The 20467-nt window shown below is 36.0% G+C and overlaps 1 protein-coding gene across 1 annotated transcript; it reads right to left on the reverse strand.

The window, feature by feature from the left end:
* Window positions 1-7: 7 nt before the first annotated feature.
* On the reverse strand, window positions 8-17697 carry LOC121412459 (baculoviral IAP repeat-containing protein 7-B-like). The gene is made up of 6 exons (XM_041605270.1): window positions 17438-17697; window positions 4207-4842; window positions 3101-3252; window positions 2444-2558; window positions 1913-2142; window positions 8-1156 (listed from the first exon to the last, which is right to left on the reverse strand). The coding sequence occupies exons 2-6, from the start codon at window positions 4754-4756 to the stop codon at window positions 998-1000; spliced, it is 1206 nt and encodes a 401-aa protein (XP_041461204.1). The 5' UTR covers window positions 4757-4842; window positions 17438-17697; the 3' UTR covers window positions 8-997.
* Window positions 17698-20467: the final 2770 nt, after the last annotated feature.

The raw sequence follows: 20467 nt of genomic DNA on the forward strand, positions 1-20467 counted from the left end.
TTTAAAAAATATTGCTATTAAGTGTAAGATTCAGTAACTTCGTTATTTGTTATCCGATTTCGATGAAAATGTTTAGCATTTTGTTCAGTGAATTTTGCTCTATTTATTTAGATGTAATTATTTTTAACCGGTTCCCTTTTAACAATTCACTCCAAAGTGTTGTATTATATGGGCTGTATTTGACATGTTTAAGTGGACATGATATAGGCAATAAACCATTCAGGATAGTTAACTTGAAGAGAAACCACATGAAAAAAATAAACCGTTATACTAAAACTTACATCTAGTAAGATTGGGTGTCGTATCTTTGTTTTTATTTCCTTTTGTTAGCTCTTGTGGATTTTTTTTTGATGCAAAAAAAATTTGGCATTTGAATTCTGAAAATATGGATTAGTTTGGTACACGAAGTACAGTATACTAGATTACACTTCCGAAATAGAAATCATCATAGTGCGGCTTTTTATACCGTTGAACAGTTTCGATCAAAAAAAAAAAATTGACTTTACAAAGAAAATGTTAACAGGGTGAATAAATCGTGCTCTGTACTGGTTCAGAACTTCAGTTACGCAAATTGTACTGTGAAAACATATTCATATTTTCATATTTTACTAAATCTTTTAGGCAATACAAATTTCTTTAACATGGATTTTAAAAAGAGATGACTGTAGTTCGACTGACAAATTGCATCATCATGCTTATAATGAAATATATTTTAAACTTTAAGTCAAATGAATGAGAGCAACATGAGTTCAATGACCGGCCACTTCATGCTCACAAAAAAAAAATCTGGTGGCATGAGGCCTTTTCTCTACTAGGTTCATACCTATTCCGATGGGATGTCGGCAATGGTTCTAATGATTCGATTCAAGGCAATTATTCAGATTAACAATGGAAAAGAATGTTCAATAAATACACATTTCCATCAGTCTTTTGTTGTGTCAGAATGGAACAGATAATCTCTATTTCCATTTGATTAATTTGATGATAAGACTATCATTTAAAAGTATAGTATTTTTTCACTATCATCCTCATAGTCAAACCTACGATTGTGTCCTGAAGATTTTGCAGTGACGATGGTCTTCTGATCAGTATGAATATTCGATGCTTCCTCCTGTCTCGGACCTCCTTTTATCTCAAGATTAGCAAGTCCTTTTGTCTGTAAATATATAGATAATATACATGCTACTTTACACGTATAGCTAGCATTGATCAATTTCAATATTTGATTAAACTTGTTCAACTTTCATTTTTCCAAAGGTTAAAGACACGCAGTGTTTCAAGTTTATAATGTCTAATAGAAAATGCCTATTTCACTGGTTATAATAAAAAAATCGGAATTAGTTATAAATATGAATTCAAGTTCAAAGTGAACGGTAACTATTGATAACTTCAGTCCCCCCCCCCCTTCCTGCAATTTCATGATTTCTAATAATACATTTCGAAAATGTAGTCGCATGAATCATGCTAAGTATATTGAAAATTTACGATCTTCGGCACGTGTTACAGTATTAATACCACAATATTTTTCATAAAAAAACCTGATTCCAGTCAGCTTCCAAATAGCCACATCATACCGACATGACGGCCATGTGGCAAGAAATCAAATTTTTGACCGACCTCGAGCGAGAGATTCCAATTCGTCATTTGCTTTGCAATGAATTTCAGGGAGACATAAAACATCAAGCATCATTCTTTAAAAGGAAGTTTGAAGAAGGCCAGTAGACTACGTTATCGTAATATCCATTTTCTGGTGATATTTAGATCTTCAAGAAACTGAAATTTAGGGCTTTATGTCCAAGCCATTGCTGAAATAAGCCGACCCACCCAGCTTTAGGGTTATCTTCTTGCTGTAATGATAATAAAATGAATTTATATAACCAAATATATTTAACAATTATGACTTTCGATTTACCTGCATCTCAATCCGGCTATCTAAAGATCCCACTGATTTGTCTTCAGTTGAGTTGTTCCCTTTCTCGATCGCCTGTAGAGCTTCAATTAATTTGTCTGAAGATGAGAAGTCCATTTTAAGAGTATGTTCGGCCAAAATCTGACGCACGGACGCCTCGGCGAATCCATTCTTTAGAATAAATTCTACAGTTGCGCTACCCATCAGCTTGTCCATCCGATTTGTAGGTACTTCTATTGAAAATACATAGGAAATCATATACAATATCGGTTAAATATCACGTGAGATATCAATCTCACGAGATAATATCAAAACTTGTGTATACAGGAGATGTATAGGATTGTGACTGAACAAAGAGTGTTCCAGATTTGGCAAAAGCATCTTACTTCTATTTTCTTTCCCGGTATGTTGTGATTATGAAATTCATGTACAAAAGCGACATTTGGTTCGTTACATATGAATTCAATTTCAGATTTCTTTGACATGTTTGTGCATGTAATATATCTATTTGACATAAAATATATTTTTGAATACCTTTTGCATAACCCGAAGCCGTTTCTGCCCTGGGCACAAGTGTAGAAGCTGATGAGGTGTCTGTAGTCGGGGTCTCTTGTTCCGCCGCATTCACTTTTGCATTCTTGAAATATTCCTGTCAGAATAGTATAAATTATCTTTACGTATACAAAATATTTCAATTAATTTTTTATCTCAAAAAATAAATTCAACATGGTTACGACTTTTAAATAAGACTTGCAAAACTTGCATGAATAATGAGATAATTTCAAGATTTCGTTTCTATTTTCCATGAACCATGTCTATGAAATAAAATAAGTTGCAGCAATGATGATCTTTGATAATGCTATATTAATTTCATATCCTGGAGCAGAAAGATCTAATGATTTATTTTAATGGAAGATGACGCCAGGAGCTTACTCGTTCCATTTTCAAGAAGACATTCACTGTTTCACAGAAGTAATACATTCATTCAAAATTCAAAACAAGATTTTCGTTGGCTGAGTGTTACTGTAATCATCATCATGATCATGATCGTGGCTAATTCTTGTAAAATATGTATGTTGTAGGTGGAACGAATAAAAGAAAAACCCGATTATGGTATTGTTCATGTCATAAAAGAGAAATAGTCACAAACCATATATCATTATGAAATAGGTAAAGTATAGACTCACTTACCTGTACTTCGTCAACAAAAAGTTTGCCCTTCATTGCAAGAAGCCATTTGCATGTTGGAAAGGATCGGGCGTGCTCGCTCCAAGGCTCATCATCCTCTTCCCAACACATATGACCACCTCCGCAATGGAAACATCTTACTGCGTCATCGGGACCTGTAGTTAAATCAATGTGTAGACGGAGGGATGATGAACAGTATTTTTCACAGGAGAAGATACATGACTCCAGAATTGAAAGCATGATACTTTTTTTTTCTGTCCAAAAGGGGGCACAAGAGGTCACCATTTGTGTTTGATGAATATGTCGGAGCAAATTTTCGATGAAAAAATTAAAGTAAAGCCGAATAAAGAATGAATAGAATATATCAAGGAAAGCCACATTCGTAGGTTCCGTGAAATAATGTAAAATAAAGTATACCATTAATTCTCACTCCGGTCGATGTATACATGTATTGACCCCTAAATGATTGTGATAAAAGTTTCATCTGTGTGTGTTTTGGGGGGAGGTACTATTTGTCTTCTCGAATAGGCTATATAAGAAAACGTACAGCAGGGAAAAGGGCTATTTTCAAGATGAGGTCCAATACGGGCATAATCTACTACCTTTTTCATCCACAAGACCAATTTCGGTAAAGGGAGCGCAGAACCGTGGATGGGGCTTGAGCACACAGTTCTTTCCAAAACAATGTACAAAATTTGAGAATTACCGTCTGGGATCCGTAACAAAAAATAAAGCAATCATCGTAGTACTTTTTACGATTGACTTTATTGACTAACAAATATATACAATCAATCATGGAAATCAAGCATATGATTAATCGCTAAACTTTGTGTTGCGGGACCCTGATTGTGATGTTTTTGCATGGTCAGCCCCCCCCCCCTTCAAAACTGTTCAGCGGCCCCTGTATCACATGATTTAGGAAGTGAAAATAACTGATGAAACAGGTTAGAATAATAATTTAAAAAAATCTACAGGACACTTGAAAATTCAAAATGCCTTGGTCTTGGCACTTTTGTAACGACACAACTTGAAGATTTAATTTTTAATTGAGCTTTCGTTTAGACTAATTAAGAGATTTGTTATTCCTTACGTTTGTTCCTTATTCTTACCAGTATAGAAAAACCCAGCGTTTGCCAGCCACCTAGTCTCGGAAGAAGGTAATTTGAATTTATCTGACCATTTATCTCGGAAAGTTTCGAGTCGCGTCTCTTCCTTTGTATAACGTGGATATTTGGCAGTCAATCTTCCCGATGAATAAAGTCTACAAAAGTCAAGGACATAGTCAATATTCCTATTCTGGGAGACGTATCCATCGGTTTCATTATCATCTCCCCCTTTCAATCCAATTGAAACATTACTTTTATCCTGGTTCTTTACCACGTCACAATGCGGATATAGGTTCGTATGTTCCCCTATGGCGGTGTCGCCCTCTTCCCAGCCTTCAATCTGTCCACCACATGAATAGCATTTCACTCTGTCCAATACTCCGACGTAGAAAAATCCAGCCTTTGCCAGCTCTTCTGGCTTTACAGGGCATGTTCCACTCCAAGCTTTAAATGTCTGTCTTCTTTCAGCTTCATATTTCATTTTATCAGACTGATGTTTAACATGAAATTTGCCACGCACCTTAGGGCGTGTTCGCCTGTCGTTTAGAGGCATTTCCTCTTTTATCTAATCAAATATAATTCCACTATTTTATTATGTAGGCCTTTCCAAACAGCGTGAATTCGGCAGCATCTCGGCACCTGCAAAAACATAAACACAAAAAGGTTTTTGAATTAAATTGTAATTGTAAAGGGGGAATGTGTCAGTGATAGAATGATAACGAAATGAACACAGATTCCCCAAAATATTATTTTGTTTGCATTCATCATCTTATCCAAAATCATACTGTAAAGCAAGGCGCCATTGGTGTCTATGGGTGGCGGGGGATGTGGTGTATGGGGGAAATACCTACCTCAATATTTCAGGTAGGGTAATTCACATGTTATCATCCCAAAAAGACAAGGTATTATAATAAAAGTAGTAGTACTACTAGTAGTAATAAAAATGAAAATGATGGTAATGATAATTATAATAACAACACTGATAATAATTGTAATTAAAATAATATAAGTAGTAATAATGATGATTATCATCATGATGGTAGTGATGGATATTGTATTTACGCATAATGTCCATTGATTATGATTTTCTCATATTCATTGCTATTGCATGAAAATATTTCTTTCGAAACTGTTACAAATAAATGGATGGAGAATGGAAAAAATATAGGACGAAGTAGAATAAGATCTTCATGTTTATGATCTATACATGATATTATCGTTTTGAAATTTACCCCTACCCTCAATCTAATGCATTGTGTGTGCCCATTTATTTTACCCCATTTTCAATATCACTTGTTTCCTTTATTTAGGTTAATGATATAAAATAAATGGAGAAAATACAAAAGAAATGGGAATTAAAATTGAGTGTATAAAATGGAAAATCATTATGAAGAGTCGCCAAAAAAAGTTTGTGGCTAAATTTTTCAAATATTTCAGCTTGCGCCTCGCGCTTGCATTATTTGTTTAGTCCTTATAAAGTACCTAGCCTTGTTGTAGCAATAAAGCTATCATAATGCTTAAAACTTTGGTCTTGAGGACTATACTCCCCAACTTGCTTACAGACGTAGGGCTCAGAGGCCATGGACCACCCCCAAAAAGCTTTACCACAAAGAAAGAAGGAGAAAGGAAAGAAAGGACAAGCATTGCTCGCTCACAGCTTTGGGGGTTTAATTTTGCCCTTTGCGCCATGTCCAACCCTCTAAAACTGTTTGATTCGTACAGCTTCTGACCCCACTTAAACTGAAGGGGAAAAATGCCTCAAAGGGAACAACAAATGTGCCGGTCTCCCCCCCCCCAAAAAAAAAACGATCGACAGAAATGCATGACGCCATACTGTCCATGTTGTAAGATGTCTGTTTGCTTTTGCTGAAAAGATGATAATGACTGAACTTCAAAATTTACTAAATCGCGATGCACAAATCGCACAATCCTTTTGGTTGTATTTTTTGACCATCATAATCAAGATCTCACGTTCCATGAAACCCCGAACAATATAAGTATTTCTGAAATACATGATTATAGTAAAAATTAGATTTAACGAATTTTATTCAGTTTTCTAATACTTATATAATAAAAAATATAAAAATGTAAGAATGGAATTGAAATGAACTCTGAACTTAATGTAACTTTAAATAGGCACTCATAAAACTTTTTTTCTGAATGCGGTCTTAACTATTTATACCTCAAAGCAACATGACCTGAAGGTAACATGTTCTATACATTCGCGTGGGCGGAAATCTCAGGGGGACAGGGGGACACGTCCCCCTACCATTTTGGAAAGGGGGGACATAATATCAAATATCCCCCTACTATTTGTGGTCTTTTATTATGGAAAAAATACACAATTCAAAATCGAAATTATACACATGGGCATTTTCACGGTAACTGACGTTACAAGGCACAATTTTACACACTTTTCATTGTGTGTATGATTATCTCTAAAACAACAAATGATGGGAGTTTGCTTTAAAGCCATTGTCAATTCCTTAACTAATAAAAATGACGAAAAAAGAAAATCACCTCTGGATACTTGTAAGTAAATTTAGTGCATAGATAGACGAGAATGTTCCATACCCCGTAAGAACATACCTTTGTTAAACCAATTCATTTTCCCTTTATTCCACAGTTAATTGGAATATAAGAATATTTCACTGTTCGCGTACTCAGTATAAAGAATAGTTTTCATGAGATATGGTGAATCATCGCTATGAGTTTGAACTGTATTTGATCCCCCAAATTTGTTTTTAGATTTTTGGGTCATCATAGGCAGGCGTGTATGCAGGGGGGGGGGGGGGGCACTGGAGGCACTAGAAGCAAAATTTGTAATGTAAAAATGCCTTTAAAATAGAAGACCTAATTTTTGCTTGTCAATTTTTCTCGGGTATGAAATATCCTTAATTTGTGATTTTTTTTATATCAAATCTCTGCATTTTAGCATACCAAGCTAATTATTAAGAAGGTGCTGCTTATGGTGTAAAAAATATCCAACAACACTTCCGCCTCAAAGGGTTATGACCATCAAGCCGTTTATTACCGTGTTTACACATTGACTCGGCTCGGGTGTTGAATCCGCGAGCCGGGTTGAACACTGCGAAGAAGGGATCAGAGATCGCGTTTATACGTACATATAAAAAGGCGAGTTCAACACGGCTCGCGGATCTCGAACGGAAGAATTATGACGTCGCAAATTAAACGCGGGAAATTCACCGCCGGAATCGAATCTTGTCCGTGCGAACAACAATGCCAAAAGTGAAAGCGCGCGCAGTGACCTGGTCAAGAGAGTTCGACACGGCTTTCTGTTTACACACGAAAAAATTGCCGAGTCTGACTCGGCTCGCGGGTTGAAACCTACGATTTTGGAGGATCAAAAAAGCCGTGTTCGACACGGCTCGCGGATCACACTGATCGCGTTTACACAGCATAAAATTGCCGTGTTGAGCACGGCTCGCGTGTCGAACCCCCGAGCCGTGTCACTGTGTAAACACGGTATATATCATATTGGATGCAGTGGTAAAGGTTCAGGGTCTTCTTTTATGCAAAGAATCTGAACCAGAACTGAACTGAACTGAACTGAAACTTTATTCTGCCAACCCGTTTAAGAGTATGAGAGTATACACAGTTATACATACATCATACATTCATACATAGTATGCGTACGTACATTAATACATACATAACAAAACATGAATAAATATAAATTGATTTTGATAATCAGTGTCATATTCAGTTCCAAGCCTGGGAACGCGTGCTTAATATTGCCATTCAAATATTCAAAAAGAATAGTACATACGACATTACAGATAAGGACATAATATTTAACCACAATCTTTCGTGACAATTTCATTGTCTAAGCTTTCCCCGCTATGTTCTCTATGTTTTTCCCCGTCCCCTAACCCTCTCTGTCTCTCCACCTCTCTTATGTCTACATTTCCTCCTTTTGGCATCGGTAAACCTGGCAAAACTTTAGAAATAAAAAAAAACAGCCAGACAAAAAGAAATGTTATGAAAGGATGAATGAGAATAGTGCAGTTTCATTTTGCCCCTGATAAATTGAATGAAAAAATTTCTGTCGTTTGATTTCTTTTTAAAAAGCGTTCACGGTACACCTCCGACGAATTCGTAAATAGCATTGTTCGGCCGATGAAGACATAATGATATGATGAAATGTCTAACCGTGACATGCAGTTCTAATTTATTCTATGTACATGCGGGGGCTTTTTGACAATTCATTGCAAGACGGTTTAAGACTGGCCATATTTTACCTAGAGCTATCAGCTAGTTGAATCCCTATTCTGTTCATGATTCGAGAAAGTATTACGAATGTCCCAGTCCTTAGGTACTTCCTATCCTGTTCATGATTTGAAAAAGTGTCACGAATGTCTAGTTTTTAGGTTAGAAAATCAAGAACTTTCAGCTCGCGCTTCGCGCTCGTATTAATGGTTTAGGTAGGTTCGAATCTAGGTCATTATCTAAAAAATTGTTTAGGATGTTAATTGTTTAGATTCCTATCCTGTTCGTTTTTTAGGTGCCAGGTAAAATTGGCAGAGGTAAAAATGGCGGAGGTAAAAATGGCAGAAGTAAAAATGGCAGAGGTAATAATGGCAGAGGTAAAAATGGCAGAGGTAAAAATGGCAGAGGTAAAAATGGCAGAGGTAAAACTGGCAGAGGTAAAAACGGCAGAGGTAAAAAGAGCAGAGGCATAAATGACAAGAAGTAAAAAATAGAAGATGTGATAATGGCAGGGGTAAAAGTGGTCGAGGTACACTATTAGAAAAAAAAACAGTAGATTCTACAGAAAAATTAAAAAACAGGTTTTACAGAAAAAAATTCCACAATTTTTCTAAAATTTTACAGAACAGATGTTTTAAATGGGGAAAACAGTTTTATTACAATAAATTTGTATAGGTACGCGCACAAAATACCAATTTTCTGTAATTTTACACAAATGCTTGTAAGATTACACAGTGCAGGAAGATTGCAGGTGTTCTCCAGACTCTGTTGCAGGATTTTTTTTATTTTTAAGTATAAAATTTCTAACAGTGTAAAAAATGGCGGAGTTGAAAATGGTAAAGGTAAAGATGGCAGAGGCAAAAATGAAAAAGATATGGGGTGCTGGTTTGTTTTAAAACCCGAGAAAAAAAAGTTTTCACTCCAAAATGAAAGGGGATTTGGTTAAGGAAGAAAATGACACAAAAATTATTTCAACTAAATGAAATTCTTTTAGGTCCGAAAAAGAATTACAACAACAATAATAACAATTAGATAATAAAAAATGTTTTTTTCTTCTGTTTGAAAAATAACAGAGATTTATATCAAATCTCTGCATTTTAGCATACCAAGCTAATTACCAAGAGGGTGCTGCTTATGGTGTACAAAATATCCAACAACACTTCCGCCTCCAAGGGTTATGACCATCAAGCCGTTTATATCATATTGGATGCAGTGGTAAAGGTTCAGGGTTTTCTTTTATGCAAAGTATCTGAACCAGAACTGAACTGAACTGAAACTTTATTCTGTCGACTCCTTTCGGAGTATGAGAATATACATAGTTATAGATACATCATACATTCATACACAGTATGCGTACGTACATTAATACATACATAACAAAACATGAATAAATGTACAAAGCTTTAACAAGATGGCAAAAAGGTGATGAAAGCCTTGAATGCAAAAGATAATACCGTTGAACACATGAATAACAAAAAGAGATAGAAAAGGATGTAATAACATATTAATATTTAGGTATATACAGTCCCCCTCGATCGACCCCAAATTGGTTTACCAGTCAAAACAAGATTATTATTGATTTTGATAATCAGTTACATATTCAGTTCCAAGCCTGGGAACGCGTTCTTAATATTGCCATTCAAATATTAAAAAAGAATAGTACATACGACATTACAGATAAGGACATAATATTTAACCACAATCTTTCGTGACAATTTCAACGTCAAAGCTTTCCCCGCTATGTTCTCTATGTTTTTGCCCGTCCCCTAACCCTCTCAGTCTCTCCACCTTTCTTACGTCTACACTTCCTCCTTTTTGCATCGGTAAACCTGGCAAAACTTTAGAAATAAAAAAAAACAGCCAGACAAAAAGAAATGTTATGAAAGGATGAATAAGAATAGTGCAGTTTCATTTTGCCCTTGATAAATTGAATGAAAAAATATCTGTCGTATGATTTCTTTATAAAAAGCGTTCACGGTACACCTCCGACGAATTCGTAAATAGCATTGTTAGGCCGATGAAGACATAATGGTATGAGGTAATGTCTAACCGCGACACGCACTTCTAATTTAATCTATGAACATTGCATGGGGGTTTAAGACTGGCCATATTTTACCTAGAGCTGTCAGCTATTATTTAGTTGAATCCCTATTCTGTTCATGACTCTAAAAAGTATTACGAATGTCCCAGTCTTTAGGTAATTCCTATCCTGTTCATGATTTGAAAAAGTGTCACGAATGTCTAGTTTTTAGGTTGGAAAATCATATGTATGTGTGTGTGTGCGCGCAAGTGTGTGTGTGTGTGTCCCCTACCTTCAATGAGATATTTCCGCGCCCATGTATATTCGAAGTGTAGTAGACTATTAGAAAACATTTTTGTCCATCACGCCTATGAAAATTACTTTTGTTTCATCAATATTTCAAGGGAATTTTCATTCTAAAATTGCGCAATGCTGAATACCTTTTTAACATGAACCTTGCTCCACTTAGTATTATGTTTGTTTTGGATTATTGCCATGACACAGAGAGATATCGCACGGTGTCAATTGTTGACTTGCTGTTTCGGGTGAATGCCATAAATGTAAAATATTTCTTCATAATCTATAATCTATATTCCATAATCTTCTAAATCCATTTTGCATACAGCATTCGTGAAATGAAGATGACTTCCTATCCCTATCATGTCATAAAAATCGCATCACATGGGGGGGGGGGGGGGGGAGTCCTCCCTGGCTATAACATGATCCCTCTTTTTTCGGTGACACCCTTCTCTCCCCACCTCTGTCTGTTTAGTTCTATTCATCTTTCTCTCTCTTTCTTTCTCTTCCTATCTCTCCCTCTCTCCATCTTTTTCCCAAATTATAATATGCCACTTTTATATTGCGATTAAGCGCTGCATACTATTACCTAGACTTTAGCATGACTACACTAAACGGGTACTTATTTACTAAACCTGGGTGGAGAGTGGTAAATGTAGATAAACGCCTTGCCAAAGGCCCCGAGTGCCATGGTCGGGATTCGAACTCCGGACCTTGTAGTTCAAAGTCCAGCGGATTATCCACCATGCCACAACAACTTATCCCGTGGATTATCTTGCATTATTACTATATACCGTGTGAGTAAAGAAAAAAAGACACCTCACAAATCTCTTCCAAAATTATTATATACCATACATATATGGTATATCTTCACGCTTGAATAATTAGTAGGTATTCTTTGCAGTCATGAAACTTTTGATTTGCGCCAAAGTAAGGCAGGATTGCAATTAATGAATCCAGACCTTTTCCACCTTTTTAATAATCAACATTGGACTTTGTTAAATGAACACTTTTTAGTATCAATTTTAAAGTAAATTTTATTGCAAACAAGGGATATGCAAATATATTAACTAATTCATGTAGGATTATGACATCATTGGCTTCTGAATTCATTCATTGCAGTCATGCCTTACTTTCATTGGCAAAAAGTTCAAAAATTTGATTTTCCAGGTGTGAAGACATACTACATCAATATGGTATCCAGTTAGAATATACTCTTTCAGGCCATAATAATTATGTTTTCATGAGATTTTTTGCGGTATGGTGACATTATACATGTTCAACAGCTTTGGCAACTCTTTGTATTTAGATATGTTGTGAAAATCTGTTTATCTGACGGTCAATCGGATCGGGGTCGCCCTAGCCACTAACCCATCTCTATGGTCTAGTGGTTAAGGCACCGGCGTTCAAAGCTGGAGGCCCGGGTTCGATTCTCGGCAAAGACATTTTTGGCATCACCAATTTTTCCAAAGGGCAGATAGCACTGGGGAACCTTGATTTGGAGCTACGCCTACCATTGTTCTCTTCATTCATTTCTTTCACAACATCCAATATATATATATATATATATATAGGGGAAGGCGGGGTAAGTTGAGCATAGGGGCAAGTTGAGCCACCAGCCCCAGGCCAATAATGAATGAGTCAGACATTGTGGTGGTGTCATGTATTGATGACCCATAGCATAACCCTTAACCCCACCACCATGACCACATTGTTTCCAACTTTGAAACAAAAAGTAGTTTTTTAGAGGGAAAAATATGAATTTCAGCCAAAAAAGTAAAAAGCGTGTGAAATAGATAAGTGCTTTATAAACTCACACGTCTTTAAATATAATAAAGACATGATAACAACATTATTAATCTAGGTATGGATCTTCATTTTTGTCAGTCTTTTATATGATGGATGCATAATAAATGTGTGGATACAAAATTATCGCACTAAGTTTGGACTGGGGTAAGTTGAGCCAAACAGCATGGGGCAAGTTGAGCCATGGTAATTCCTATGGTAATGTATCTTAAAAAACAAACAAACCATAAAAATCGATTGAAATGCAGGCTGAAAGGAGCAAATTTACATGACTGCTCTTTTCCTTTTACAGGATGTTAGTATTTATAGAGAATTAGCAAGTGAAAAGACTTTAAACAAAAAATTGACATGCTGGTTCTCCCCCCATACATTTTGTACATAGTTTTTGTGGCTCAACTTACCCCAGAAGGTGGCTCAAACTTACCCCATATATGGGGCAAGTTGAGCCATTTGACATCGTTTTTTCAAAGGTCTCGATGACTTTCAGTGTGGGGATAGAAAGTTATATATAGGTGGAAAATATTTCAGAAGAATTAAATTTCAAGGCAAGGTACTTATTTTGACAAGATTATTAATCATATCAATTCTAACATGCAAAAAGCAAAAACTGTCACAACTTACCCCGCCTTCCCCTATATATCAATGGGAAAATATATGTCACAGGGTAAAAGTTTGAGTCACTAGTTGACCTAAACTGGAATAGAGGTTTTTTATCATTTTATAACAACGCACACGTACACCCCGAATGGGGGTGTAGAGTGTGCACCCCTATCTGGGGTGACCATCTGCACCTTAAAAGGTGTACACGTCCACCCCTCAGCGTGCATAATGCACCCCCGCCTAAATTAACAAAAAATATAAAAACGGAGAAAAACGAAAAAAAGAGGGGGAAGTGGAAAAAAAGGGGAATAAGAGTATGAAATAAGAGGTTTGGACTACGATTCTCCCTTATAAACTTGTATTTTGATAAAGAAAAGTTAGACGTATCTATAAGTCGCCCCCCACACCATGTGACAAACTCAGACATAGCAATGTAATCAACTTTTTGCTTCAATTGCCAGAAACATAAATATAATTTCCCTTCCATTTCGGCATTTTGACGTTTTCAACGAGTCACGAGTATGCCAACCACCAAATATAAGCCTTTTTATGCGTTTCTTTTCAAGATTCAAGATTCAAGATTTTATTAGAACAAATGATCGCAGCTTGTTACAGCTGAATTGGCATATGTTTTACAAAAGAACATGAAAATACACATAAAATGAACAAAAAGCGATGTTACAAAAGAATCAAGAAATTACAAAAATAGTTACGGTAAAATCATGATAATAATGAAGAAGTGATCTTAGCTTTGGATAGCTTTGAAAAAGTACATTTGTTGGAAAAATGATTTACTCCTAAAATAAAATTATTGTGATGTAATATGGGTGTAAAGAAGAATTAGAAGGAAATTTGTTTCAGTAGATTCAGTATTGATAATTGAAAATGAGAAAAGAGCAGCAAAAATAAGTGTCTAATATGAGAGTAACTTAAAGAAAGTAAGGGAAATAAAACGGAAGAAATCAAGAACAATTACCAAACAATTATGCTAAATTAATGAAATTGTAAACTAATAAGAAACATTTTCAATATGTATGTACAATAAACAATGGATACAATAATTGCCATGGTAATAAAAATTGTAAAAATTGATTTAAGAACAAATAACACCCCCAGTCAGCCACCTCTGACTCGACACTAGTCGAGTCGCCCTGCGAACAGCAGAATCGACTGATCCCACCACTCAGGAAAAATATGCGTAAGTGTGGAATGAAGATTGCTTGTTTTTTTTAAGGTAAATATGAGGTATATTCAAGAGAGTAATGGTCCCAGGATCGAATAATTTTATTCATGATTTTATTTTCTTAAAAACCAGGTGTGTGTGAATATTTATCGTTGAATTGTTATTTCCCATCTAGTCTAGTCATTTTAAGTTTTCACTTGGAACAAATTGCAACAAAATTTATTCCAATGCACAACATTTCTTTGAGGTCCATAGAAGACCATACTAAAAGTCCCAGAAAATCCGAATAGGGGAAAGTGTTCTAATTTGCATAAACATAATGGTTAACTTCGGTCATATTCGCTCATTAAGTTTACTTAGCAGACGACGCTAGTGTATACTATGTACTCAGACCCGATTACAAATCATATCAATTCCGGCCTCGATATACTATAAACATTGACTTCCTCAAACTATCGCTATATCATAAATATTAGTAAGCAAAGATTTATACTACAAGAACATTGTTACTATTAACATTAAATACATTAATTCGATTCTGTTTGGACTGTATTAATTGTTTAACATGAAAGGGTCTAGGCATGGAAACTATCATATGCTAGTCACGTGACATTGTACCTTCTGCTTGCTCGATCTAGTCAGAGTTCAAGAGAAAAATAAGATTAGACCTGCCACATCCTATTATACTACAGTGTACTATTAAACTATATACCGTAGTCACACTTTTTCCGTATTTTGCCAATTTATGGGAAAATCAGTCATTTGGAGCCCCTGAAGATGGAAGGGGTCGATGCGTCTTTTTTGCCAATTTATGGGAAAATCTGTCAATTTGGAGTCCTTGAAGAGGGAAGGGTCGATGCGCTGACAGACTAAACCAACTCATCTTTAAGTTTCAAATAATAAAAGTGACTTAACCATATAGCAGAAATGCCTTTTGCCTGAATAGGGGGGGGGGGTCAAAAACTGCGAGTTTGTTTTAAGAAAGAGGAAAAATTAACAAAAAAGGGTAGAGAGACTTCGGGAACCCCTAAGGGGGTATAGGCTTTGCTGGGCCAGCACTTCTTTATTGTAGTTGATAGAGGAAAATCTACTTTTTTATCTCCAAGTGGTTACGAAACAATGAAAGAGGTTTGCGATAGAGCAAAAACAAGGTTTTGCCCCAAAAGGGGCTCCAAATTGGCAGATTTTCTCAATAAATAGGCAAAATATGGAAAAGGGATGGGTAATTTCGGCAAACCCCTGAGAGGTTGGGTTTGCTGTGCCAGCACTTCTATGTATGTAGCTGATGGAGGAAAATCTAATTTTGTTATCTCCAAGTGGTTCCAAAGAATAAAAGTGGTCTACTGCAAAGGGGGAAACGCCTTTTACCTCAACGGGGCTCCAAAATTTTGCAAGAAATGGGCAAAATACGCAAAAGGGGTGGGGTGATTTCAGCAGCCCCCTAAAGAATGTAGGCTTTGATGTGCCAGCACTTCTTTATATGTAGCAGGTAGAAGAAAGTCTACTCTTTTGTTTCCAAGTGGTTCAAACAATAACAGTGGCTTACATTGTAGCAGAAACATCTTTTTGCCTCAATGAGGGCTCCGGATTTATAGATTTTTTCCATAAATTGGCAAAATATGGAAAAGGGGTGATTGACTTTGGCAAACCCGTAGGGGATAGACTTTGCTGTGCCAGCATTTCTTCAAATTTAGCTGACAGAAAAAAAATATATTTTTTCATCCCCAAGTGCTTACAAAACAATTAAATCGGTTTACTGCAAAAAGGAAACGCCTATTGCCCCAATGGGGCTAAAAATTGTGCGAATTTTCCAAGAAATGAGCAAAATACAAAAAGGGGTTGGTGACTTCGGAAGACTCCTGAAAGGGTAGGATTTGCTGAGCCATCACTTCTTTATATGTAACTGATAGAGAAAAGCCTGCTCTTTTGTCTCCAAGTGATTTCAGGACAATAAAAGTGTTTTCTTTGTAGCAAAATACCGCTTTGTCACATTGGGGGCTCCAAAAAGCACGATATTTTTAATAGTTGAGCTACGGATAAGGGGGGTAACTTTGACAAGCTATTGCGGGACTATGCAGTGATGTTCTTGAACGTAATTGCATGCAGCATGCAGAGCAATGCATCCTCTAACTTTTTGTTAGAGATTTCATGAACATTAAAGTTTCTTAAATATGTAGAAAGGGCCCTTTGCCCACATTATTAATTTAAGTAATATACACCTTTGTATCGCTATACGTCATTGTATTTACGCGTGTTAGTCACACCAACAAAGGCGAGGCAAGACCGATTTAATATATTGTACTATTTTCAAAGGCATGCCAGCGATCGCGTTGTAGTCGATATAAAAGAGTGACTGGACACGGAGGTTGGTTTTTGGTGTCACTTTATCGCAATATCGCATAATACATTCGGATGTATGTGCCCTTAATCTAAGCAAGTTAAGACATTATACTGTTATGAAGCATATCAATTTTTTCGTTGATATATCCCCTTTCTTGTCGAATGCTGATATTTTACATTAGTTGTTGATGCTAATGATAAAACAGAAAGATTTCAACGCACATGTAATTTTTTGTCCGAAAACATGGAAATTTTGACATAATTTCTCACATTTTTCGAAAAATATGAACCGGACAGTCCCAAAAACGATTGCAATCGATTTATGATATCTTAATCATAGTGAATTGCGTAATCATTTCAAGATTGTTCCATTATCTGTACAAAAAATATTAAGGATAAGGCATATCAATTAATTTTGGCAGCCATCTTGGATTTATGCAAATTAGATGCCTTTCCCCTATTCGGAAAGTTTGGGACTTTTAGTAGTAGGGATCTCACAGAAATGCATTGTGATAAAAAAGAAAATTTGTTGCAATTTGTTCCAAGTTTGGTCAAAATTTGGGCTAAAATGACTGGGCTAATCTCTTGATGTATAGGGGTTAGTAAGCTGTCATCAATGATCTTTAACATAATGTAGATGAAAAGTTATTACGAATACAATGTAAAATAAAGTGAAATCATCAATAATATACGTTTTTACTAATTCACTTTGTAAGTAGCTTACCATATATCGTTGAAATGAAAAAAAAAAGACTTACCCTTCACATAGAAGCTTGTCAGTACAGTGGTGTATTTCACAGAATAATGGATGCGAGATGTGATTTCCTACATGAATACATATCATTCGGGTTCATAGTACAAAATCAGGGTTAAGTACACCAGCGCAAGCGTTTAGATAAATGGATGTCATTTGCATAAATCCTCTCCGATTGAACTCAGAATCACGTACCAGAGGCCGATTCTTTGCAAGAGGTTGTATGTCTAAACTACGTGTGTTCTTGCCTCTGTAGACGGTCTGTAAATATGGCTTGTGACGAAAGTCTGTGTTTGCAGAAAGGGGATTGAGTTGGGGTGACCACACCCTTTCGAGACAACCAGAAAAGTTTCTTTTTTTCGAAAAGAATAGATGGAGGGATGGGAGTCAAATTAACGTTCCTGTTTTAATGGGAAAATCAAGAGTTAATATTTGGGCATATCTACCCTGCACAGTGTGCAAGGATGAATTCAGTCTAGCTTAATACCTAGCTACAGGAACACTGATTTGCTGTTTCTTCCACAGAGGTAGTCTTGTCGTCATACCATATTTATTGAAAGAAACCTTCAATAATAAGCTTTGTTTTTCAGAAGTTTTCTATTTCATTTCATTACGTTATATTGTAATTCGCTTTACTTTGTGACTTTGTTGAAATTTTGGAATGAAATAAATTCGTTATCAATCAATCAAAACCATCCTATGACGTGATACTGGCCAATGCAGGTGGGTGTTTCATAAAGCTGTTCGTAAAGTTACGAACAAATTTACGCACGACTGGAACATGTTCTTAGGTCATAATTCAATTACATAGGGATATCACATAGCACAAGAAGGGGTCACCAATGCAGTCGTGCGTAAAGTCATTCGTATACATCCCCCAGGTTGTATATCTCAGTGCAAGACTTCCTCACCAATTGCGGTGTTGCTATAGTGCACGTAGAATTTTGAGCACGAACCGCAATTTTACCGTCTCCGATGAGGTTGCGAAAAATCCGTCTTGGAGTTTTTTTAATATGAAAGTTCAAAGAAGTAGAATCATTTTATTTGAAATTTAGCATACCCTTAGGAATACTAAAATAAGAAATTCTGCTTTGTGCAAGCCTTATGGTTGAAGTAAATTCCATATGGGCTTCAGGTCGCAGCCGATTATGACGTCATTCCTTTTGAAATTCAATTTTGCTTTTGTTCTTACTGAGACTAGACATAACCTGGATTATTGATTTTTGTATTCATACCACTAATGGAAATTTTTTGAATGTTCGTATCAAGTGCTATTTTTATTTTTGTAAAAATCAGATCGAAATGGCTTATGCCGTGTGCGCTGTCATTTAGCAAGATAAACATTGCTCAATGATACGATGCTCATTTCAGGTACCTTTTCCTTGGTGGAAACTTTTTGAACCACAGAAATATATTAGAGTAGTCGACCACTCAGTAAAAAAAATAGGGATATACTGTACAAGGTCTTCTTATGAAAGTTTACTTGTTTTACAGTTATACTAGCAGGAACCGCGGAACTGTTTTGGAAGTGGGGGGGGGGGGCAAAACTAAGTGGAAAGTGGGAGCTGGCGATGCAAAAAAATACATTCCGATGATAATTTTTACGTTTATGTACACGGTTTTGGAAGAAGGTGGGGGGTTCCGCAGCCGCTGACTAGTACGTGAAAACTCATGTAACTGCTGCATCTGTTTCCCCCCTCCTAATACACTTCTTCTATTTATACAGTCGCCCACACACAGTTCATGTGCCTTCACACACCCACACGCGATCCAACAGTCCCCAACTCTTGTAATTTTAATCGTCTTTCTTCATTTACTTTCTTATCTTCGCAAAACTCAAGTACATCCCTCAACCGTAATACCGCACATACACACACACACACACACAAACACCCTCATACACCACAAAACTGCACACGCTTCTACACACTCACACTACAAAACACACAACAGTGCAATCTCAGAGAGAGAGAGAGAGACGTAACTTTTATGTTTCTCTCTTTTAATTTCTCCAGCATTTGCAACTATATTTTTCTCGTTGCCGATTGTCTTTATCAGAATTATATACAATATTAAAAACAGAGAGTAAATATTTACCCAATATTGGGTAGAAAAAGCAACATGCATGTTTGTTGGGTAATTTTTCCCCATTATTAGGCAAGATGCATGTTTGAAGGGTAAATTTCAATGCAATATTAAGTAAAACTTACAAAACAGTTGGCAAATTTTTACCAACAAACATGCATGTTCCCATTTTACCCAAAAATTGGGCAAACTTTTTCCCAGAGTGTAGACTATCTCTTTGCTACTCTCTCCTTCTCTTTCACTTCTTTTCTCATCTCTCATTATTAGGCATATAGATGCTATCTTTAATTTTCTTCTTCAACCTTCGATTATCTATCATTATTCTTGTTTACTCTTTCATAATTTTTTTTCCATTCCTATCTTCGAACGGTGTTGACATTAGGAAGACAATGGTGTATTTTGGACCCTAGATAACTGAAGTTCAGTAATCAATTTCATAATTCAAATTTTACACGAGTCATAGATATTAACGTGGTAAATTTCCAAGCATGCTGACGTTGCTCTCGTTCAACTTTCTTCATTCGTTGCAGATGTGAATCGGGGGGGGGGGGGGGGGAGTAGAGCACCAAAGAGATTAGAAACATGAAAAATGCACTCTGTTGTACTTGTAAACCCATCATGGAGAAATTTGTTATAGAATCTCTCACATTATTTATGATAATCAATTATCGTATTTTCACTTCTTTTTAATTTTTTTTTAGCTTAGATAATATCTCCCAAATGAAATCGGCCATCACTTTGTGTTCCCATAAAATCCTGGACCTGCCTCCCTTTACAGTTATTATTTCATATTAATTAATTTCATTACGACATGAGACAAAAAACAAGACGTCTTTAATTTCAAAAGGCTGTAATTGGTATAAAGCTTTTACAAACTGCTGACTTTTAATATCTTCAAAGATGAATTATTTTACATTTTCATGATATTTGTGAGTTTTTACTTGAAAAA

Source organism: Lytechinus variegatus, chromosome 4, assembly GCF_018143015.1.
Source record: "Lytechinus variegatus isolate NC3 chromosome 4, Lvar_3.0, whole genome shotgun sequence".
NCBI lineage: Eukaryota > Metazoa > Echinodermata > Echinoidea > Temnopleuroida > Toxopneustidae > Lytechinus > Lytechinus variegatus.

What these genes read in the sequence shown, in the direction of transcription:
- LOC121412459 (XM_041605270.1), bottom strand. Translation starts at nt 4,756, where the DNA reads ATGCCTCTAAACGACAGGCGAACACGCCCTAAGGTGCGTGGCAAATTT. An exon ending in GGCTTCGGGTTATGCAAAAG is followed by an intron (nt 2,143 to 2,443) that starts GTATTCAAAAAT and finishes TATTTTCAATAG; the next exon opens with AAGTACCTACAAATCGGATG. An exon ending in ATAGCCGGATTGAGATGCAG is followed by an intron (nt 1,157 to 1,912) that starts GTAAATCGAAAG and finishes ATATATTTACAG; the next exon opens with ACAAAAGGACTTGCTAATCT.